At 58.3% G+C, this 21,591-nt stretch overlaps 3 protein-coding genes across 10 annotated transcripts in view; 1 reads left to right on the forward strand and 2 right to left on the reverse strand.

Annotated features, from left to right (window-relative positions):
* The window catches only part of ELL (elongation factor for RNA polymerase II), a 51,718-nt gene extending 41,742 nt beyond the window's left edge, over nucleotides 1-9,976 (reverse strand). For both annotated transcript variants that reach the window (XR_005954983.1, XM_041465806.1), the window contains exon 1: nucleotides 9,795-9,976. Coding sequence is in view for 1 of the 2 variants with exons in the window: in XM_041465806.1 (XP_041321740.1) it covers nucleotides 9,795-9,929 (135 nt within the window). In the remaining variant the exon portion in view is untranslated. The remainder of the gene's footprint in view (nucleotides 1-9,794) is intronic.
* Nucleotides 9,977-11,336: 1,360 nt separating this feature from the next.
* FKBP8 (FKBP prolyl isomerase 8) lies at nucleotides 11,337-17,537 on the reverse strand. Of its 6 annotated transcripts, none has more exons than XM_041465818.1 (10): nucleotides 17,354-17,537; nucleotides 16,139-16,278; nucleotides 15,774-15,927; nucleotides 15,457-15,626; nucleotides 15,114-15,202; nucleotides 14,665-14,882; nucleotides 14,418-14,590; nucleotides 14,257-14,334; nucleotides 12,242-12,379; nucleotides 11,337-11,809 (listed from the first exon to the last, which is right to left on the reverse strand). In XM_041465818.1, exons 2-10 carry the CDS (start codon nucleotides 16,262-16,264, stop codon nucleotides 11,723-11,725), a joined length of 1,233 nt encoding a protein of 410 aa, XP_041321752.1. In that variant the 5' UTR covers nucleotides 16,265-16,278; nucleotides 17,354-17,537; the 3' UTR covers nucleotides 11,337-11,722. The 6 variants fall into 6 exon arrangements, with proteins under 6 accessions (XP_041321752.1, XP_041321749.1, XP_041321753.1 ...); XM_041465815.1 differs by having other exon boundaries at nucleotides 15,774-15,945; nucleotides 16,157-16,278; nucleotides 17,354-17,536; XM_041465819.1 differs by lacking the exon at nucleotides 17,354-17,537 and adding an exon at nucleotides 17,157-17,175.
* Nucleotides 17,538-19,565: 2,028 nt separating this feature from the next.
* On the forward strand, nucleotides 19,566-20,731 carry UBA52 (ubiquitin A-52 residue ribosomal protein fusion product 1). 2 transcript variants are annotated; one of them, XM_041465822.1, is made up of 5 exons: nucleotides 19,566-19,615; nucleotides 19,996-20,114; nucleotides 20,195-20,281; nucleotides 20,377-20,479; nucleotides 20,591-20,731. In XM_041465822.1, exons 2-5 carry the CDS (start codon nucleotides 20,012-20,014, stop codon nucleotides 20,682-20,684), a joined length of 387 nt encoding a protein of 128 aa, XP_041321756.1. In that variant the 5' UTR covers nucleotides 19,566-19,615; nucleotides 19,996-20,011; the 3' UTR covers nucleotides 20,685-20,731. The 2 variants fall into 2 exon arrangements, with proteins under 2 accessions (XP_041321756.1, XP_041321757.1); XM_041465823.1 differs by having other exon boundaries at nucleotides 19,602-19,624.
* The last annotated feature ends 860 nt before the right edge of the window (nucleotides 20,732-21,591 follow it).

The following is a 21,591-nucleotide window of genomic DNA, read 5'->3' on the forward strand; positions in this document are numbered from 1 at the left end:
ACCCCAAAGTGCTCTAGATTTTAATGCATTAAGAACAAAGTCCGTAATTCATGAGCAGAAAAATGTTTGCTGTTGGTTTTAATCACCACCACGTTCCACGTCAACCCCAGTGCCTGTTCCAAACAGATCCAAGATATCCCATTTACGTCCCTAAAGGTTAAATATGTTTTGCTTTATCCATTACTGCCTCCCTCTTCCCATTTCCACGTTTGCAAAGATTAAACACGAAGCCGCTTCCTGAGCAGAGCTGGGTGTTTTGGGACTCTCCACCAGCTCCAAGACTCCAGGTTGGGAGAACTGGTTTGTGACAATGCACTGGCTGGGCTGCATCATTCTCCTCTGGAAAACCACACTTCATTTCTGGAATAAAACCAGGGATTGGGAGCTGTGACATGTGTCAGGAACACGGGAGCTTTCAGATGCTCAGCCACCTCAGTGGCATTAGGGAATGAAGACCTCACTGAGGCAGGAAGCATTTGGGATTTGCAGCAGGAAAAGCAGCAGCAGCTTCCCACAAAACACTCCGATAACCAAAGGTTCTTTTTAGTGTTGATTAAATGAGAGAAGGAAGCAGAGCTTGTGGCCAGGACCACCAGGCTGCCACGAAAACACAGCTGCCCTGCAAGGACACGGGGTGGGAACAGCGAGCAAGGTCACAGCCACGGGTGTCACTGAAAGCACTTTTCAAAAGAAATTGGTCACAGAGCTCCTACGCACTTCTTAAGGAACTATTTATGGGAGCAGAAGTTGTTCTTAATTCTGCAAGAAGCAGAAGCAGAGGTCACGATTGGGGCTCCGGCAGCTCTGAGGGCTGAACATCCCTGGCAGGGGGAACAGGTGCTGCCAGGCTTTTCAAAAATCTATTTTAAAGCCACAGGAACTCTCGTTTCAGAGCAAAGTCCTGCTCAGTACTGTCTGCAGTCAGCAGGATCCGCCTCAGACGCTGCAGAAGGAAATGAAGACACCCTGTGACAGAGGCTCCGACCTTCCCAGCTCCGTCATTTTACAGCAGTTTCACTCTGAATCACGAATTTCCGCCTCCGTTTGGGGCCGGCTGCTGGAGCCCCACAAAAGTCAGGGAGTTAATGAGCTGCTGTCACCTAAATCAGGGCGGCCACACCGTCCCTCTGGCAAGTGGCAGACGCACAGGGAGCACTTCAAAGGCCCTGAAACTCTCCCTGGGAGCGAGGGCTGCTCCCTTCCCCAGCATCCTGGTGGCAAGGTGAGCCCAGCCAGAGCCGGCTCTCGGGCCTTATATGGCTTCCAAGGCACAATTTCCGCTTGCCCAAGCTCAGGCAGGGTGGAAAAATTTGCTTCCTCGCTACTCCGCCCATGCCGGGCTCCCAAAAAGCATCCAATGAATCCTGGATGGGGAAGGAATGGAAGAATTTACACTGCTCAGCTCCCTGGAAGAGGGGAAGGCACGGCTTTGGCAGCACCCTGGGTCACCTCGAACACCGGGGGAGCAGAGGGAGCCCGACCTGCAGGCAGGGGTGCAGAGAGAAGTTGGAACCACTGCTTTTATTCTCTGCATTCCCTGTGAAAAATTCTGATTTTTCTTGCTATTCAGCTGCACTTAAGCCTTTCACATTTGATGACAGCAAGCTTTACAGGTTAACAAGGAGTTGGGAACATTATTTCCTTTCACTGACTTAGCCATAATACACTTTATTATATACCAGGAGCACAGAAAACAGCCTTGGCTCAGGGCTCCACACTGTTTTCTGCACAAGTCAGTATTACTGTGAACAATTCTGAAGCCAATTCTACCTCCTGGTCACAGTGAGGTCCGTGTTATCCAGGTTTGGTGTCATTATCAACTTCTCTGAGCATCACAAACAGACCAACCCTCCTATTCACTAAACAAACACAGCCACATCCATCATCCTCAACATCCATAAGCGCTGGCAAAAACGAAGCCCAGTGCACGTAGGCAATTAAAAAGCTGCTTAATTTTCAATAAATGCTCTCCTTCTGTGGATTACAAAGTTGTTTTTTACTAAAGATGTCTGCACAGTCACTTTTTTCCCAGCCTTTCTGGTCTGTATCAAGATCATCCCTTTTTGTCACAGGAGATTTCTGTCAGTGCAAGAAGCAGGCAGAGATTTATCTGCAGCCATCAGTGGTTTGTCCTCGCTCTCACCTGCTGGTCACCAAATGGCAGAACCCAGCTCATCCACACACAGATTTTTCTCAAAAGACAGAAAAATGGTAGCAAAGGAGCTTATAAAACCAAGTTTTACCCATTCCCTTGTTCCCTTCTTTTTTGGGGACTGGGAAAGGCAGAAACACAGCCCGTTTGATTTTCTCATAGAAACCAGGAGCCAAAACTAACTGAAATCAGCGCCGGAGCTGGAAAGGTACAACAAAACTCACACAAACATAAAGTCTAGACACTGAAATGTGGAAATATGATTCAAATAACCACAACTGGCACATAACACACTGATTGCAGCCCATCGCAGAATGGGCCTCAGTGGGGAGGAATACAGAAGGAAGATTAAATTAGTTCTTCCACCTCAGCTGTAGAAAATATGGATCCTGTGGGCACAGTGATATGGATTGAGCTGGAGTTTCTTCCATCCTGCTGGGATTTTTGTTAGGATTTTAAGTAACACACATCTGCTCTTGCAAAGTAACAACTATCAGCTTAAACTGTTGTATAGAATCACAGAATAGTTTGGGCTAGAAAAAAAATCACTAAATCCAGTTTTTTCCACCCCATGCCAGGAGGAGGGACATCTTTCACTACACCAGGTTGCTCCAAGATGGCCTGGGACACTTCCAGGGCTGGGGCAACCCCAGTTCCTCCAGACCTGTTCCTGTCTCCCCATCACTGATCCCACATGAACCTGCCCCGGCTGCCACATGGCTGCTCTTATCAAAGCATGGCTGAACTCATATATGCTCAAAATACAGAGCCAAGTAGCCAAGAGGATGTTTGTGCTGATGAAATCTAAATACTGCAAAGATTTAGGCAATTGGTCGCTCTCAGGAAGTTTTGTGGTACCTGCTGAACTGCATCACGTGTGGACACAAACATCAAGGACAAAGTCTGCGTCTACCATTAAACCCAAGAGCACAGGATGGAGCCCAAAAGGAGAAATATCTCAGCTTTCCACAAAAATTTGCACTGAAGTGTTCTCTCCTGCATAAAAGCCTGCACAGAGGGAGAGCAGAGGGTTAACCACGATCAGACTGGACCAGACCAGGGAAGACTCCAGGTGGGTGGAGGCGGGCAGCTCAGGCAAGCCCTCTCACCAGACCTGACCTCTTTTTGAGTTAAACAAATGCTGGTTTCTTTAAATTAGAAAAAGGCACTAGTCCAATGTAAAGAAAGGAGAGACCAAGTGCATGGAGCTGTGTTGTTTCTAGACTGTAATGCAAAAAGGATTGGATTTTGGGAAGTCTGCTCTCCCAGTGCAGCAGGGATACACAAAGCACTGAGCAAACCGACTGCTGAGGGGTTTAGCATGCTTTTTAATATATAAATGCTTGATTAAAACCCCAAAAACCCACCAAAATCCCCAGTCAGAAGGCAATACCAGATTACCAGGGTGTGCAAAAGTTGCCTTATGCACATGGGATGTTTCTAAGCAACACATGAGCTACTCCAGAAAACTCTTATCAGCAAATCCAACCTCCTTTCCTGGATAATTCATCTAGGTCAAGCTAAGGCACGTTGAACACCAAAGCCCAGTTCTGGTGATGCCTCCTCTGTATCCACCCTGGATGAAATATTAGCACAGTTCAGGTTATCAGCATGTCTTTTCATGAGCATTAAGTTCACTGCAGATAATGGTTCCTCCAGAAACAGCATTAACCTTAATTATTCAGAGGTAACTCGATCCCAACCTTCCTGATGTTATGACGCCGAGTGACGACCGCTTTCCCCTCCCTCCCCAAAAATCCAAACAAATCTGGGATATTACACGACTGTGATCCCAAATGAGGGGATCCAGCAAAGGATCCCAGACACAGAGTATCCCTTCAAAGTCTACCTAAACCCGTGCAGCCACTCCATCCATTCAAACGCATTCTCCTGTGCATTAGCAGCAAAACCACTAAGTCAGCCAAAACGTATTCTTCTCCCATGGATTAGCTGGCACAAATTAGTACGGGAGTGACGCATGCAGTCTGTCCCTTCCCATTTTTCAACATGCACAAACACCAGGGATTTGGAGACGCTTCACAAGTTTCTGCTTACAAGTTACAGGCAGAGTTTAAATGGTCTGAAACGTGCAAATCGTTCGGGAGATAACACGGCCATTTACCAAGGAGACCTCAAATGCTCCCTCCGACAAAACCTCCCCTCCCTCGGCAGCGATAAAGGAGCTGCTGCTGTCCCAACAGAGCCAGCACGACTCCAGCAAGGGAGCTGTTTCAACAGCCACCAGCCCTGTGCCAAGCTGCAGCAGGACAAAAACCAACTGAACAGGACAGAGCACTTCACACGGGTTCAGAAAAGCCCTGATGCTGGAGGATCACTCTGAGCTGACCAGCAGCAGCCACTCCACAGTCCTTGGAGACACATTGTTCTGAAGAGACTTCTATGCTTCAGACAGAAGTTAAAAAGATATTATAATAGCTTTGCTTTCTGCTGTTTAAGTGGAGTAAGAAATCAGAATAAGCTGAAAAAGAGAAAGGGTTTCATTTTGCTGGGTAAGGAACACAATCACCACATCCAGCTGCCACTGGTACAACTGATGAAATATCCCACTTGAATTAAAAAAAGAACAACACAGCCCCATATAAATAACATAAAGGGTTAATCTTCTAGCTTGCTTCCCCCTGTATTGCCAGAGAGCAAAAATTATTAATTCAAATTCAACCTCTCCAATTAATGGGTATGTTTTGCTGATAAAAAGCAGATTACATTTGCTTAAAAAAAAAAAAAAAGAAAAAGAAAGCCCCATCAGTCACAAGGATTCTGTCACAAACTTTCTATTTTCCTTTGGCACATCACCAATTAGACCTAGTTCTTTAGTCTGCTACCACCAGTATAAAAAAAAAGCATAATGGGTTTATAATTTGTCACCAAATCCCATAGCAACTGTACATCACTTTAGATGTAAATTACAGACAATTCCTTCCAATGCCATTTGAAAACTATAGAGATGAATCTATAATTTGAGCAGATCCAAATGCTATACGGTTGAGAGAGAAAAAGCTTCCCTAAATAATTGAAAGAAAACTGCCACGGGCCAAAACATTCCTCGTGCACAATGTTCAGTGTCTCTTTGTCCCCTTCCTTCCAATGGGAGGTGCCACATTCAGGTCAACGTGAAGAACATTGAGCAGGAGTTGAGCAGTTCAGGGTGTTCTGCAGATCCTGTCCCATTTTTGCTGATGAGCCGTACGTGTGCGATGAGCTTCCTCTCCAGCCTCCTCTGATTCATTCAGTCATGTCACCGACTCATGCTCCCGATGTCGTAAGAGCCTCAATTTTGACGGACTACAGCATCAGTGAATTAATAGGACAGGAAAAAACAGGTTACAGGGAAGGAGGAATGATGCAAAAAGCTCTGAGATAATTCAATGAATTTTGATTGGGAAGGCGGATTGTTCTTCTCCTCCTGACACCTGCAAGCAGCTTTCAATTCTCAAGTCAGCATGAATACACATTACCCTAAAGACCCTGTAATGACAGCACAGCCTTCATTTTGTGTTTCGTGCTTTGAACACAGCAAGATGAAGGAATCTCCACAACCTGCTCCAAAAGCCAAGGCTGGAAAGTTATTTCAGTAAATAGCAACTCCAAGGGGTCGGGTTAACCCTCATTTCCAAGGGATTGTTTCTCTCACGGTTGGTTTTAGAGCAGCATGGGGAAGATGATTTGGGAAGCCACATCCATCAGACCACAGTCCCAAAATTCAGCTGGGTGAGCACAGGGGCAACGTGCTTTGGTTATCTCAGCTTAGTCCCCAATAAATATTTGTGCATCTGCCAAAGTTCACCAGCGAATCAACCGGTGGCTGCAGTTCAAAACACTCTGGGGTAGCAGGGGCACAGAGGGACAACGGGAGCAGGATGTGCTGCTCAGCTCCACCACCAAGGGATGCTACAACCTTCTTTAAACCCTCCAAAAACCACCAGGCAAGGCAGGACCAGAGCAGAGTTCAGCCATTGTTAGGTCAGCACATAAAGCGACAGGGAAAGGCGTGCAAGTGCATCGCGTTGCCTGTAATCAAAGAACCACCTCTCAACCACAGAGAGGTTTATAGAAATACGTGGAAGTTGGGAAAATCCCAGGTAAGGGTTCCAGGAACAGCCCTAACACTGTTTATGTGACATCAGCACCTTCGCTGTAAGAGAGACAGAGCTACTGCCAAGGGACACTCAGGTCTGCCATGTGGCATCTGAATCAGGCAGGAAGATGGGGACTTACCCAGGATGCTGCTAAAAAAACAGATGTGAAAAATAAAGGATGAATGATAACTAAGGGTATAAGGTGAGGATGGTAAAATATTTCCTCACCGAGGACAGGAATGAAGGAGGAAAGCAAGGCACAGGTGTGAGGAGTTCCCTTCTACCTTGACAGGGGCAGGAACAAAGTTGGGGGGCACACAAGAAGTCACAGAACCATCTAATCCCAGAATGGTTTGGGTCGGAAAGACCCTGAAGACCACCCAGCTCCACCCCCTTGCCATGGGCAGGATCTAATCCCAGAATGGTTTGGGTCAGAAAGACCCAAAGACCCTGAAGACCACCCAGCTCCACCCCCTTGCCATGGGCAGGAACACTTTCCACCAGATGAGATTGCTCCAAGCCCCATCCAACCTGGCCTTGGCCATGCCCTGCCTTTTTGGGGGGAGTGGCAATGCCTAACCACATACACACCCCCAAAAGGAAGGCAGCAAACTGCAGGCTGCTCTAGAATTACACTCCCTGGAGAACCCGGAGTTGTTTTAGGTGAGCACACCAGACTGGCTCCATTTCATCAGTGGACAAACCAACTTGGGACACACTTCCCACTGCTCAGCCCTCTGAGCTCAGTAGCCAGAGCTCTCAGTTTCACAACTGTGGGGAAACAGTTTCAGGGACAGCAAGTTTCACAAGGAGCAGCTGGGTGACATCTCACTGTGTCCCCTGTGAAGCCAGTGCTAATTCTCTTTTTAAGGCTCCTATTTCTTTCAGGTGAGCTACCAAAAAAACCCTTCCCAGGATCAGAAGCCAGCAGCCCTGTGAGCTGGAGCTCCTCAGCAGCAGCTCCACGTCCTCTGTACCTGACACAGGAACAGCTTGCTGGAACATAAGAGTTGGGGATCAATATCTCAAAATCATAGAATGGTTTGGGCTGGGAGGGACCTTAAAGCTCAATGTGTTTCAACCCCTTCCACGAGCAGGGACACCTTCCATTAGACCAGGCTGCTCCAAACCCTATGCAGAATTTGGATCCCTGACCATTTCCTTCCCTAGGACGCAGACAATTCAGCAGAAGCACAAGAGCACAGCTCAGCAGAGGCCCAACAAGACAAATATCTGTTTCTCCACAGCCCTGCTGCCTGATCCACACATGGTGCAGCTCCACACCAAGCCTGCAACTGCTCTGGCACCAGGGACACTCCAAACAAATGGCAGCTCGCCCGGCTGGGTGATCATTTTTGGATTATGTAATCCCAATACATTATTATTAGACCAAGAACAAACTCAACCAAGGAACTGAAGACATTTCCCTGCCCGTTCTGGCAGAGGGACAGAGCCTTGTCGCAGGAATCGCACGGACGTGCTACCCCGGTGCCCCAAACAGGTCAGACTGCACACGTTGGACTCCAGGTAACACAAAGAGCAGGATTGGATTCCAGGCCATTATCCATATTACACAACGCTGCCGTCAGTTCCACCACGTTTCAAACCAAACCGAGCAGAAGGAGCCTGAGCAAATTTTTTCCATTGAACTACTGCAGCCCAAAATTAAAGCAGAGCTGGAGCGGACAAACAGAAGCTGCAAAGGTGTGTTGGAGGTGGCTCCTGGCAGGGCCGGGCCCAGAGCTTCCGAGGAAGCTGAGATGTTCAACAAGCTGGGGAAACTGTTTATAGAACCAATGCAGAACGAGCATATGTGTTTAATAGCCCACTAATTGTTGCGTTATTCACTACACAAACAAGCAGCTCTTCTGCCCTTATCCCTTCCTGCCCAGTTAATCACCAGGAGCCTCTGACTATTTCTCTTTTGGGTGGCGGTGAAGGAAGCAGAGTTCATTAGTGGCCGTTGGCCACCACACAATCCCGAGCCCAGACTTCATTTAGAAAATAAACACCACTATTCATGTGTGACATGGACTCGGAATAGCTTCCCAAAATATTTAACGCAGCTGCCTGTAGTCTTCCTACTCTCCCTCCCCCAAAATAAAAGGCTTTCCCAATATATAGGAAAGAATTATTTGGATTATTTGTTTCATTTTTCAGAGAGAAAAAAAGCTAATAATTCAGCCTACCCAAGTCACTTATTCCTCCTGACTTCTCATAATGCTGATAAACACTCATTAAAATATAAGTTGATAAAACCCTGGTACAGTCATTACCTTCGTCCTCATACAGAGATTGCCCAATTCAGTGATGTGATGTAACCAACACCCTAAATTAAAAATAGTGTTGTGACAACATATGGTTTATCCTACAGAAGCTGGCAGGCAGGACGCTCCTAATGACAAACGGGTTTAGGCTCCCAGCTTCCCCCAGCAAGGTGAGGAGACAGAAATGCTCGTCGCAGGATCAAAGGCGGAAAGAAAAAATAAAATAAAAATAAAATTACACTAAAAAAATGACAGTTTTGAACCCCTCTCCGGTCCATCCCAACACCAGCTGCCGAGCTTTGCCATTATTCTCTATTTACACGACTAACAAGCTCTCTGGATGCATTTCAAGGAAACGGCACGGAAAAGACAATCTGGAAATTTCAAAATACAGTCTGAACGTGCCTCCCCCTCCCCGACTCCCGGGAGGGGAGCACCGAGCCGGCGGGGGATGAACAACCGGCTGTCCCGGCGAGGGGACAGCGACGGAGAGACCCCTCCCCAGCCCGGGATGGCAGCACCGGGGATGGACCCGCCGCCCCCCCCCCGGCTTTGGAAACCCACGTCACGTTCACCGGGGAAACGGGGGGGGCACCGACGTCCCTTGGCCCCCCTCCCCAGACACTTACGGGGACTGACGGCAGCTTCTCGTCACCTCCCGGGGGGGCACCGAGCGCCCACCCCCGCACCGAGACCGCGGGGCCCCTGTCACCCACCCGGGGGGGGCACACCGGGGGTCCCCGCTCACCCACCGGGGTGGTGGCACACGGGGGTCCCCCCATCAGCAATCACCGGGGCGGGGGGGGGAAGCACCGGCACCTCCCGGTGCCCCTCGGGCACTTGGCAGAGGATCACGACCCCTCCCCGGTCACTCACCGGGGGGCTCAGAGCGACCCCGCAAACACTACCGGGGACGAGGAACACACCGGGGTGCTCCGGGGCGTTACCGGGAGGGGCACCGCGGGTCCCCTCCGGTGTCCCTCAGGCACCTGGCACCAGGATCGCCCGCCCCCCCTCCCCATTCCCGGTTCCCCGGTCACTCACGGACGGACGGGGAGGGGGGGGGGGGGCCGGGAGCCTCCGCACCCCCTCAGCCCCACATCACAGAGTCCCCCCGCCCCAGGCCACGCAGCCACTTCACGAGGAGCTCCCCCCTCTCACCTCCCCTCACATCCCCGCCGGTGCCGCCCGCAGGGCTCCGTCCGGGGGCCTCGTGGCGGCCGCCCGCTCGCCCTCGGCGGGGCCGTGCCCGCCGCCCCACTCCCGCCAGCCCCGTACCTTACAGGCCTGGTAGCTCTCGAAGGCGCGTAGGGCGCTCTCCGTGAGCTTGACGTGGAAGACGGAGACGCGGGTGCCGCGGCCGAGGCGGCCGCAGGACAGCCCGTACCCGCGCTCCGCCTGCAGCGCCGCCATCTTGGGACCGTCTCCCCCTCCGCGCCTGGGCCGCCGGGGCCGCCCGCTGCCGACACGCCCCTCCTTATGAATTATTCATGATGCGCCGCTCCGCCGGCCACGCCTACGCCGGGCGCCTGTTGCTGGGGCGAGGAGGTGGGCAGCGGGCGCACCGATTGGCTGGGTGATGCCGGGCGCCGCGCTGGATTGGCCCGTGGGGAGGGGGAGGCGGGGATATGTAAATAAGAGCGCGGGGCATGCTGGGGAGGGTGGTCTGGTGCAGCCGGGGAGCGCTGCGGGAGTGTGGGGAGGGGGCGGCGGGTGGGGGGATGCCCGGGATGAACCCCCTGACCCACCCCGGGCATTGAACCCTCCGGGTGTGAGCTCCCTGCAACCCCTTGGCATCAATTCCCCGGGCATGAGCCCCCAAGGCATAAACTCTGGACCCCCCCTGGGCATGAGACCCCTGGGTATGAGCCCCCCAGGCATAAACTCTCTGGACCCCCCCCAGGCATGAAATCCCTGGGTGTGAGCCCCCCAGGCATGAACCCTCTGGACCCCCCCTGGGCATGACTCTCCGTGGTGGGCACCTCCTGTACTCCCCCAGGTGTGAATCCCCCAGGCATGAACCCCCTAACCCCGCAGACCCTCCCCCGGCATGGACCCCCTGCCCCCCTGAAGGTTCCAGGTTTCCTCCAGGGCTGATTTCGGTGTGCCAGGCTCCCCCCTGAGCACTGCCCCCCCTGCAGACTCAATGTGTCCCCATGCGTGGCAATAAACAGGCCCGAATGTGAAGGAATTGTCCTTTATTTGGGAAGTTCACAGTCAGTTTGGGGTGCAAGGACAGTGCTACGACCCCCCCACGAGCAGAGCTGAGGCTGGGCAGCGGCGGGCGCTGGGGGGCTGCAGGGCAGGGAGGGACCCCCGACGGGCTTGGACCCACAGGAAGACAGCCTGGACAGGGGGTCTCCAGCGCTCCCCTCCTCCATCCCTCCCACCGCGGGTTTCTTTGGCTTCCTTTGGACATTGCACGCTCCAGGGATGTGCAGAGGAGGGCAGCGGGTACCTCCAGGAGGGCTGAGTCCCTGGCAGACCCCCCAGGAATCAGGGAATGTCGCTGCATTTCCCCCCGGGCACATCCACATTGCTTCCCACAGCTTCCTTCTCCCCCTGCCCACCCTGTCCTGGCAGCAGGACCACAACACGCGGCGTGGGCACGGCCAGGACGTACCGGTGACAGGCAGCTCCTGCTGCCCTCGACACCCTCGGGGCTGGGGGCTGAGACACCCCCCTGACACCCTCGGGGCTGGGGGCTGAGACCCCCCCCCGACACCCTCGGGGCTGGGGGCTGAGACCCCCCCCAACACCGTCGGGGCTGGGGGCTGAGACCCCCCCGACACCCTAGGGGCTGGGGGCTGAGACCCCCCCAACACCCTAGGGGCTGGGGGCTGAGACCCCCCCAACACCCTAGGGGCTGGGGGCTGAGACCCCCCCCAACACCGTCGGGGCTGGGGGATGAGACCCCCTCGACACCCTAGGGGCTGGGGGATGAGCCCCCCCGACACCCTCGGGGCTGGGGGCTCAGCCCCTGATTGCCAGGAGGCTGCCCAGGGGTCCCTGCACCCACCCGTGCCAGGAGGGATTTGGGGAACGTCAGGAGAGAGATCCGGCACCTCCGGCAGGGAAAGCATCCGTGCTCCTGGAGCTGCGAGCCCGCGGGAAGGGGTGGCAGAGCCTCGGGGGAGCCCCTCGGCAGAGAGAGGCAGGAGCTGGCACCGGTCCTGTGCCAAGGGGCCACCCCGGCGGTGCCACCCTCAGTTCCTGGCCGCGATGACCACGGACAAGGCCACGCCGCCCAGCGCGATGGCTGTCGCGCCGAAGAGCCACTTCCAGGGGATGGACTGCGGAGCACAGCACGGGGACGTGAGGGGCTGTGCCCGTGGCAGGGGACACGTGCCACCCTGCCTGCCCTGCCTCCGGGACAGGGCATCCCAAAAAGGCAGCGCCGTGTCAGCCGTGCCCGGCGCGGCGGCAGGGACAGCGTGTGCCGCCAGCTGACAGCGCTTCCCAACGGAGCTGGGAGCAAGGTCCAGAGCCTGCAGCTGGCATGGCTGGGATCCACAGCCAGGACACAGCCAGGAGCACAGGCTGTTATCAGGGATGCTTTCTGGGCACGGCTCCCAGAGCACGGCCCCCTGCTCCCAGCGGGATCGCTGTCCTGACCAACCACATCCTGCTTGGGAGCAGGGCTGTGTCCCTCCTGGGGGACCTGGGGGACACTGAGACACCCCCCCGTGCATCCCCACCTGCTCAGTCACCCCCAAAAGCCTTACCCAGGGCAGTTTGTCTTTGCATTTCCTGGGGGTGCTGGCAGTGCTGGGATTCCCGAGCATCTTCCTGTACATCTCCGTCTCCACGTTCCTCTGGTCCGCGTGCTTCTTCACCAGCTTGGAGAGCTCAGCGTGGATGGTCTGGGGAGGACAGCGTGGTGTTATCAGCCCTGCACCATCCCTGCCTGCCAGGGAGGGGACCTGTCACCCACAGCACGTTCCACCAGCCCTGGGATGTGCAGGAAGAGCTGAGGGGGGGATGAGGCCTCATCTTGCCCCACATCCCAGCACCATGGGGCTGCACCAGGGGACACTCTGTGTGTCCAATGCCCCTCTGTCCTGCCTGGCAGCAGGGAGCAGAGCCCAGGGCTGATGCCAGACATCAGGAAAGGGATTTTGTCCTTTAATCGAGACAGGAAAGTGTCTGCCTTGAGGACAGACATGCACCAGCTCTCCCACTTTCTGTCTGGAAGCAGGCTGGGAAAGCAGGCTTAAAACTCAGCCTGGTGTCAAGTGGGATTGCAGCAAGACCACAGCGTGTCCACACCTGCTGGGGCAGGAAAAGGCTCTGATCCTGCGTGGGGCCCACAGGCTCCCCAAAAGCAGCAGGAAGCACCAGGGAGCTGGGCAGGGCAGGGTGGCAGAAGGACGTTGTGGTGGCCCTGGTGGCACAGCCACGCTGTGCCCTCTGCTGGGGGACACATCCCGAGAACAACGGCTCTGCCAGCCCGAAAAGCTGCCTCCAACACGAAAATTTGGATATCTGGAGGACGGAACGCTCCTGCTCAGAGCTCACCGGGGCTGTCTGACAACCCTCAGCATCCCACACTGCCCCCAGAACGCTTCCAAGGGCTCAGGAGAAGGGATGTCTGTGACAGCCTGGCGGGAGGCAGGTGGAGCCCAGCATTTCTGGAGTGTTTTCAGCACCGGTAGCCGTGGCCCCTGAGTCACCCACGCCGCGACTGGAGAGGCACCACCACTTCCCCAGGAGCCCGGGCAGCAGCTGGGGAGGGCAGTAATTTGCTGTACTTGTGGTTTCACTGGACACGTCACTGCTGGGCATTTGGATTTTCCAGCCCTCTCCAATTAAAAGCTCCATCGGAACTACTGGGGAGCAGCCGCCCTGCCCAGGGACGTGCCAGGGGAATGGTTCCCAGCGCTGCTCCCTCTCCACCCTGACCTTGATGGGAAAGGAAGGGTTTGGTGTCCTGCTCAGCCTTCCAAGGGTGCTCAGATCACCTCTGAAGGTGCTGTGGGACCACCAAGCACCTGCTCATGCCACATCTCACCCGTGACCTTCAGGGGCTGGATCATGACATAAATCCAGACAGTCAGGTGAAACCCCCATGAAAGAATTGGATACAAGAGATCCAGACAAGGATTAAAGCCCATCTGGAGAGCCAAGACCCCCAGGAGGACCCTGTGCAGGCAACACCTCCCTGTCTCCTCCCAGTCTCGCTCCTGCTGGGGTCATTTCCTGGCACTGGTTTTTGATTTCTCCCGAGGCTCCAGTCCTGCAGCTGATCATTAACTGACAGGAAATTCCTGACCCAGAGCTCGCCCTGCCCGGGCGCTGGACCGAGCTCTGGCTGCTCCCAGCACCCGGTGATTCACTCTCGGGGCTGCTCAGCGAGTTTGTGGGGACTCAGCTCTGCTCCACCTCCCCCAACCACAGCACAAACTGCCCCAGCCACCTGGGGAACCTGGAGCAGCCTGGACCCTCCCCACAGCACGGCTGGAGCACGGATGGGCTGGCAGGGAGTCCTGTCACCGTCAGGACCAAAGGTCAACAGGGAACCTCACAGCGTGGAGATAAGGCTGGAGACCAGCCCAGCCATGCTCCACGTGGTGCATCATTCCCCAAGCTCTGGGGGCTATTCCCAGCCTCCCTTCACAGAGCTGGGAGCAGCTCCAGGGAATCTCAACCTTCTTAGGTTTCTAGGGACATGGATAAGAGAGAAGAATCCAGGAGACCCCCAGCTCAGGGGGACCACGGGCAGCACACACCTCCAGCCTACCTTGTTTGAAGGCTCCAGCTTCAACGCTGCCTTCAGGATGGGAATGGCCTCTCTGTACTCTCCCTGCTGAGCCAGCACCTGCAGGGTGACACATGGATGGAGCAGTGAGGCCTGTCCCTCATCCCCCCCGCCACACCGTGGACAATGACCCCCCCCCTCACCTTCCCCTTTCGGAAAAGAGCCTTGATATTCCCCGGCTGGTGCTCCAGCACCAGGTTACAGGACTTGAGAGCTGCCTTGAAATGGTCCAACTTCAGCTGCGAGGCCGCCAGGTTGTTGAGACACTTCACCTTCACGTCCAGCAGCTCGGCCTCCTCGTCCGGGCTGAAATCCACTGCACACACCCCGAGGCCAGGTCACAGCAGGGCCAGCAGCCCAGGCCACCCCTCCTGGTGGGGGGACAGGTACCTTTGGAGCTGGAGCCCACAATCCTGAGGGCAATGTCGTAGGAGTTGATGGCCAGCACGTAATCTGCCTGCTGGTAGAAGAAGTTGCCGCGCTCCCGTTTGCGGTTGGCCAGCTGGATCTTCTCCTTCCCGCTGAGCAGCTCCAGGTCCGGCGCGTCCCGAGCCGCCAGCAGCTCCACCTCCAGCGTCAGGGACGCGTTGGGGGGGATCTCAGGGCTCCTGCACAAAGCCAGGCCACCACTGTCACCTCCCAGGTGCTGCTGGGTTTAGCACCCTGGCTCAGAAATCCAGGGGAGATTCCAGGGAATGATGTGGGTCTTTTGGGGTAGGACACACTGCTCGTGGCAAGTGAGGAAGCAGAGGTTGGACAGCTGGGTTGTCACCAGGTGAGCAGGGGACAGCTTCCCTGTGTGGGACCACCCTGCCCCAGCTGGTGTGCTGCCAGCTCACCTGCCCTGAGCTCCGTAGCAGTACTTGGCGTCTGACACGATCAGAGCTGTCTCCCCCATCTCCAGGAGCTGCACACACAGGTCCAGAGCCTGCAGGGACAACACGGCACCACGGAAGGGACTGTAAAGGTTCTCCGGTGCCAACCTCCCGCCACGGGCAGGAACATCTTCCACGGGACCAGATGGCTCCAAACCCCTCAAACTCGGCCAACACCATGGGGAGGGAGCACAAGCAAGGACAGAGGGGCCACTTTGACCCACAAACGGGATGTCACCGGCCCCAACCCTCCCTGTGGCCCTGAGGTGAGGTCCAGCTCCCAGCTGAGCTCCCACCCCGTGCTCACCTGCAGGACATCGCAGTCCCCCAGCGTGAAGGTGAGGGCAGGGTCCTCTTCCACCACGGTGCCATCCTCCAGCGTGGCCTTCAGGCGGATTGTCACGTCCTGGCCCTTTTGGGGACGGCTCTCCACACCTTGGCCGGGCACCAGCGTCTTCTTCTTGAGCAAACCATTCCCTGGGCACAGAAAAACCGGGGGCGCATCGCTGGGGAGGGAAAAGCCTGAGCACCCCCACCCTTGTGCGGCTCCTGCCCGGCCTTGGTGGCACCTGCAGCCCCGGGGAAGCCCGAGAGGCCCCGGTACCGAGCAGCCTGTGCTCTCACCCAAAACATCGAGCCACTCCTGGGGGTCCCCGGCCGCGTCCCCCCCGACCCGCTCCGGGGGCTGCGCGTCCTCCCGCGGCGGGGCCGCCGGCCGGCCCACGTCCTCCAGCGGGGGCAGCTCGCTCAGGTCATCCTCATCCTCCTCCTCCTCCTCCTCTTCCTCTTCCAGGACCTCGCTGTTCCTAAGGCATCCCTCAGGAATCACAACTCCACGTGCTGACCGTGGCTGCTTCCCAAAAAACCAAAAAACTCCTTAATCCCATTAAACCCACTTACAAAAAACAACAAACACCCCCTAATTTACACGCTGGCGACTCGCTGGATTTTTTTTTAACCCCTGCCACGAGCACAATCAGGGAATCTGCCTCTTCCTCTTCCAGGACCTCGAAATCCTCCGCCGTGTCCAGCTGAGCCGCGTCCGCCGCCGCCTCGGTGCCGGCGCCCGCCCGGCCCGGGGAGCCGCTCCTCGGTTCCTCCCCGCTGGACGCCATGGCGGCGGAGCAACCTGGAGCGGGGAGAGACGACAGCGGTCGGGGCTGCTCTTACCGGCAGAGACGCTCCGCCGGTACGGAGACCGCCGGGACCCTCCGGGAGCGGGAGATGCGCAACGGGACAGCGGAGACCCCGGAGCGCCGGGGAAGGATCGGGCCTGGCGGGGGCGGGGGCTCGGTGGGATGAGTTTTCCTCCTGTGGGAAGAGTCTGTTCCTAAGGCATCCCTCAGGAATCACAACTCCACGTGCTGACCCGTGGCTGCTTCCCAAAAAACTCCTTAATCCCATTAAACCCACTTACAAAAAACAACAAACACCCCTTAATTTACACGCTGGCGACTCGCTGGATTTTTTTTTAACCCCTGCCACGAGCACAATCAGGGAATCTGCTGCCCCAGCAGCACAAACCCAACAGCTCCCTCTCCCCTGTCAGACATCCACGAATCCCCCATCCTGGAGGACGACGACGACTTCGACCCCGTCCCCAAGAGCACCACGACCACCATCGCTACCTCGGAGCAGAGCACGGAGTCCTGTGACAGCAGCCCCGACGTCATCTCCCCCACCACCAGCCAGGATTTTGAGGATTTATCCCAAGGCCAGTACGATGGCCCTGCCCTGAACGGACAGAGTCTCACGGACGAGGACACGGCCAACGGCCTGGACTAGGAGCCCCTGCGGAACTTTCTAGCCTGTATTTATATTTGTGTGTCGCTCTTTTGGTTTTTTTGGGTTGTTTTCTTTTTTTTTTTTTTTCCCCCTCTCTCTCTCGGGAAGGTCTGTCCCGGTGGGATCGGGGGGGTCGCAGCCCCGGCCCGGTACCGTGGGGGGGGCGGCCCCGCGCCCCCCGCCCGCCCCACGTGACCGCCGAGCGCCCCCCGCCGCTCCCACCTGGCCCGCGAACGCGCGGGCGCAGGCCCCGCCCCCCTGTTCCTATTGGCCTGCCCCGCCCACCGCGCGACGCCATTGGGCGGGGAGCACGCTCGTCAGCCGCGCGCCCGCGGTGCCCCCGACGCCTTAAAGGGGCCGCCACCAGCGCGGCCGCCCTGGAGCTGCCGGCAGCGGGGCTGGGGGCTCGGCACCGGTACCGGAGAGGCTCCGTGATGCTCGCAGGGGTCGCGACCCTCTCGCCCGGTCGGTCTCCGGGACTTCCGGCTCGGCGCGGTGACGCCGCGGGGTCGCGCCCCACGTGACTGCACACCCGGAAGCGGCGCGGAGCGGCCGCCGGTGCCGCCCCCGGTACCGCTCCCGCTCCCGTCATGTGAAGCGGCGGGACGGGCTCCCGCAGGTGCGCGGGCATTGCTGGTGGGAGGCCCCGGGATCACCACTGGAGGCCCAGACCCCCGTGTCCCCGAGGAACCCGGGGCTGGCGGCGCTACCGGGACCGGGCCAGGGGACCCCCCCGTTACCGGCGTGTGGGGCCGCCCGGGGAGGAGGCACGGCGGCGGGGTACCCGGTACTGGGTGCATGGCAGGGCGGAGGGGTCCCGCTATCACGGGGGGAAGGCGGCGGGGGGCGGGGGGGTCTCCGTTACCGGCTCGGGGGGCTCCGGTCCCCCCGGCTGAGCCGCCCCCGCCGTCCCGCAGGTCACGATGGAGCCCACGGCCTCGCAGGTGTTCTGCGGGAGGGTGCTGGGCATGGTCAACGCCGAGGACGTCAACGCCATCATCCTGGCACAGAAAAACATGTGAGTCCCCCGGGGGGAGCGGCCGGTGGGAAACCCGGTACCGGCACCGGGAGCCTCCCGGGATCTTTGGCGAGCTCCGTGTGCCTCTCCCCCGCGCAGGTTGGATCGGTTTGAGAAGACCAACGAGATGCTGCTCAACTTCAACAACCTGTCGAGCGTGCGCATGCAGCAGATGAACGAGCGCTTCCTGCACCACACCCGGACCCTGGTGGAGATGAAGAAGGACCTGGACAGCATCTTCCGCAGGATCCGGTGGGAAACGGGCTGCCAACGGCCCGGGAGATGGTCCGGGGGGGCTGCGTGGGGGTGTTAGAGCAAGGCACAGGTTCGGGAAGAGGGAAGCCAAGGCTGGGAGAAGCTGAGGGAGGAAGGTGCTGCCCTTCTGCCTCCAAACTGCCACTGAGGTGTAAAGGCACCGCTCGCTTCAGGGGGGATCAGTAAATCCTGGGTTGGAAATGCCTCTGCTCTTGTCCTCCCTCGTTCCTGCGCTCAGGAGAGCGGCTAAACTTCACCCTCCGCGTAGGTTTTTGGTGCGGAAAAGCCGCTTTCGGGGCACGGATGTTTATGTTTTGTAAGGAGTGTTGTCTCTGAGGCTCGGTGTGCCCACCAGCTCTGCCAGGGGTCTGTCCCTGCTGCTGAGGGACTTGTGCTGGCTGAGTTCTCCACCGCTGGGACGAACCAGAGCCGTGTTTCTCTTTGGTTCTCAGCTGCTGGCTGCTCCACAGGCACGGAGCCTCCCGGGAGCAGGAGCTGCCCAGATCTTCCTTTTCCACCGGCATTGTGGTGTGGTGGGGGAACTGCTCGGGTTTGGGGTCCTGAGGGGATGGGACTGGAGGGCTGGGGCTGATCCTGGAGCTGTGGGACCCAGCATGGGGATGGCTGTGGGGCCGCTCTGGGGTCTGTGGGGTCAGTGTGGCCTGGTCTGGCACTCTGGGGCCGGTCCTGGGTCCAGTCCTGTGGCCATGGGGTCAGTCCCAGGGACTGAGGGCAGTGTTGGGTTTGGGGGTCGGTCCCAGGGGCAGTGTTGGGTTTGAGGGTCAGTCCCAGGGGCAGTGTCAGGTTTGGGGTTCAGTCCCAGGGGCAGTGTTGGGTTTGGGGGTCGGTCCCAGGGGCTGTCTCGGGTTTGGGGGTCAGTCCCAGGGTGGAGTTTGGGGGGCTGTGAGAAGGAAAATCTGTTGGGGAAGGGAAAATGTATGATGGAGTGGAGTCTGGAGATTGGGTTTCCAGTGTCCTGCTCTGGGTGGGATGGGCTCTGCTGCCGTGGGAGCTGCTCGGGGTGGGATTCAGAAACCCCCCGTGTGCTGGGCAGGGTGGGATGGGGCGTTCTGGGGGTTTGGGTGGGAATCCCTCAGCCTTGGGATGTGTCTGCATTGCCCAGGGAGGCGTGGGGCTGCTGGGCTCCCCACGGACTGGGATTGTTCTCTCCTCCCCAGGACGCTCAAAGGGAAGTTGGCAAAGCAGTACCCGGAGGCTTTCAGCAGTGAGTGGTTCCTGATGTGCAGATTCCTGGAGTTGTGGGATGGTTTGGGTTGGAGGGACCTTAAAGCCCACCCGGTGCCACCCCTGCCGTGGCAGGGACACCTTCCCAGGCTGCTCCATCCTGGTCTTGGGCACAGCCGCGGTTCCGGCCCCGCCTCCCTTTCCCTCAGCAGCGAGGCCGCGGGTGCGCGCGGTGCGGGACCGGAGCGGGCCCGGGGCCTGGGGCGGGGCCCTGCATCCCGGGAGGGGCCGCTGGATCCCGGGATGGGGACTGGAATCCGGGAGGGGGGCCTTGGGACCCGGGCAGCGGGGGCTGGATCGCGGGGTGGGGGCTGGAACCCCGGGAGGGGCCCGGGGTCCCCGGGGACGGGTCTGGATCCCGCGAGAGGGCCCCGAAACCCGGGGTGGGGGCTGGATCCGGGAGAGCGGGGCTGGATCCCGGGATGGCGGCTGGATCCCGGGAGAGGTGCTCGGGAACGGGGCTTTGAGGGGCCGGGAAGCGGCGGGGCCCTGTCGGGGGCGGGACACGGCGACACCGGGGTGACGCGGCCGCCGCTGCCGCAGGTGAGACGGTGCCAAGATGCAGATCTTCGTGAAGACCCTCACGGGCAAAACCATCACCCTCGAGGTGGAGCCCAATGACACCATCGAGAACGTGAAAGCCAAGATCCAGGACAAGGAAGGTACTGGCGGGGCCGGGAGCGGCGGGGGGCGGCCCGCGGGGGTCCCCCGGTGTCCCCACCGCCGTGCTTGTGTCCCGCAGGGATCCCGCCCGACCAGCAGCGCCTGATCTTCGCCGGCAAGCAGCTGGAGGATGGCCGCACCCTCGCAGACTACAACATCCAGAAAGGTGCTCCCCGGACCCCGGGGGTCTTTGTGGGGGGCGTTTTTGGGGGGTGCCAGCTGCTGCTTTCCCCCCGGTGTGACGCCGATGTCTCCTCGCAGAGTCCACCCTGCACCTGGTGCTGCGCCTGCGAGGGGGAATCATCGAACCCTCCCTGCGCCAGCTGGCCCAGAAGTACAACTGCGACAAGATGATCTGCCGCAAGTACGTCCCCGTGTCCCCTCCCCGTGTCCCCTCCCCGTGTCCCCGCAGCCCCCCCCGGCTCCGGGAGCCCCTCCCCAGGGACACGGGGCTCTGCTGACCTGTCCCCCCCAGGTGCTACGCCCGCCTGCACCCCCGCGCCGTCAACTGCCGCAAGAAGAAGTGCGGGCACACCAACAACCTGCGCCCCAAGAAGAAGGTCAAGTAGAGCCCCCAGCCCTGCCTGCACCGGCCAATAAAGTATTGCAGCGCTCAGCGCCGTGTTTTCTGGTGGTTTTTTACCCAAATTGTGGTTTTCGGTAAATGGGGGCGGTGCTGGAGCAGCACAGGAGGGTGGGGAATGGGGAAGGATGAAGGTGGGGGTGCTGCTGGTGGGCAGTGCCTGCAGCAATGTGTGCAAGGACTGGGCCAGCACTGGGACCCCCTGCCCACCCACGGGACCCCCGGCCATGTGCACACAGCAGATGGGCACTGGGACCCAGACAGGGACTGGAACAGCACCAGGACCACACACAAAACCCCCTGTTCATGCACAGGGACCCCCAGGCATGGGGGTGACTGTCACCAGGACCCCCTACAGGAGCTGGGACCCCCCAGCTATGGGGGTGACTGTCACCAGGACCCGCTGCATGCCCTGCTCATACACAGGGACCCCCCAGGCATGGGGCTGACGGTCACCAGGACCCCCTACAGGAGCTGGGACCCCCCAGCTATGGGGGTGACTGTCACCAGGACCCCCTACACGCACTGGGACCCCCCAGGCATGGGGCTGACTGTCACCAGGACCCCCTACACGCCCTGCTCACGCCCTGGGAGCCCTCTGGTCACTTCTGCAGGGTCTGGATGGACACTGGGCCCCCTGCCCACTGCTGGGACCCCCGGCCAGGCGTGCATGGGACCGGCTGGTCCTGGGCTCTCCCTGTTCCGCGGCAAACCCACCGGGAGCTCCCGACCGCGTGTCCAGTGACCGGCACCGGGACCCCCTGCTCACGGAGCCCCCGGAGCCCCCACTGCCCGCCCACCGGGACCCCCTGCTCACGGAGCCCCCGGAGCCCCCACTGCCCGCCCACCGGGACCCCCTGCTCACGGAGCCCCCACTGCATCCCCCTGCCCAT

The sequence above is a fragment of the Pyrgilauda ruficollis genome, unplaced genomic scaffold (assembly GCF_017590135.1).
Source record: "Pyrgilauda ruficollis isolate IOZ18807 unplaced genomic scaffold, ASM1759013v1 scaffold192, whole genome shotgun sequence".
NCBI lineage: Eukaryota > Metazoa > Chordata > Aves > Passeriformes > Passeridae > Pyrgilauda > Pyrgilauda ruficollis.

Coding starts and splice junctions, on each gene's coding strand:
- FKBP8 (XM_041465818.1), bottom strand. CDS start 16,264: ATGGCGTCCAGCGGGGAGGAACCGAGGAGCGGCTCCCCGGGCCGGGCG. Junction 12,380..14,256: donor AGCTGGAGCCTTCAAACAAG/GTAGGCTGGAGG, acceptor TGTCCTCCCCAG/ACCATCCACGCTGAGCTCTC. Junction 11,810..12,241: donor GCAAAGACAAACTGCCCTGG/GTAAGGCTTTTG, acceptor TGTGCTCCGCAG/TCCATCCCCTGGAAGTGGCT.
- UBA52 (XM_041465822.1), top strand. CDS start 20,012: ATGCAGATCTTCGTGAAGACCCTCACGGGCAAAACCATCACCCTCGAG. Junction 20,115..20,194: donor CAAGATCCAGGACAAGGAAG/GTACTGGCGGGG, acceptor TGTGTCCCGCAG/GGATCCCGCCCGACCAGCAG. Junction 20,480..20,590: donor GACAAGATGATCTGCCGCAA/GTACGTCCCCGT, acceptor TGTCCCCCCCAG/GTGCTACGCCCGCCTGCACC.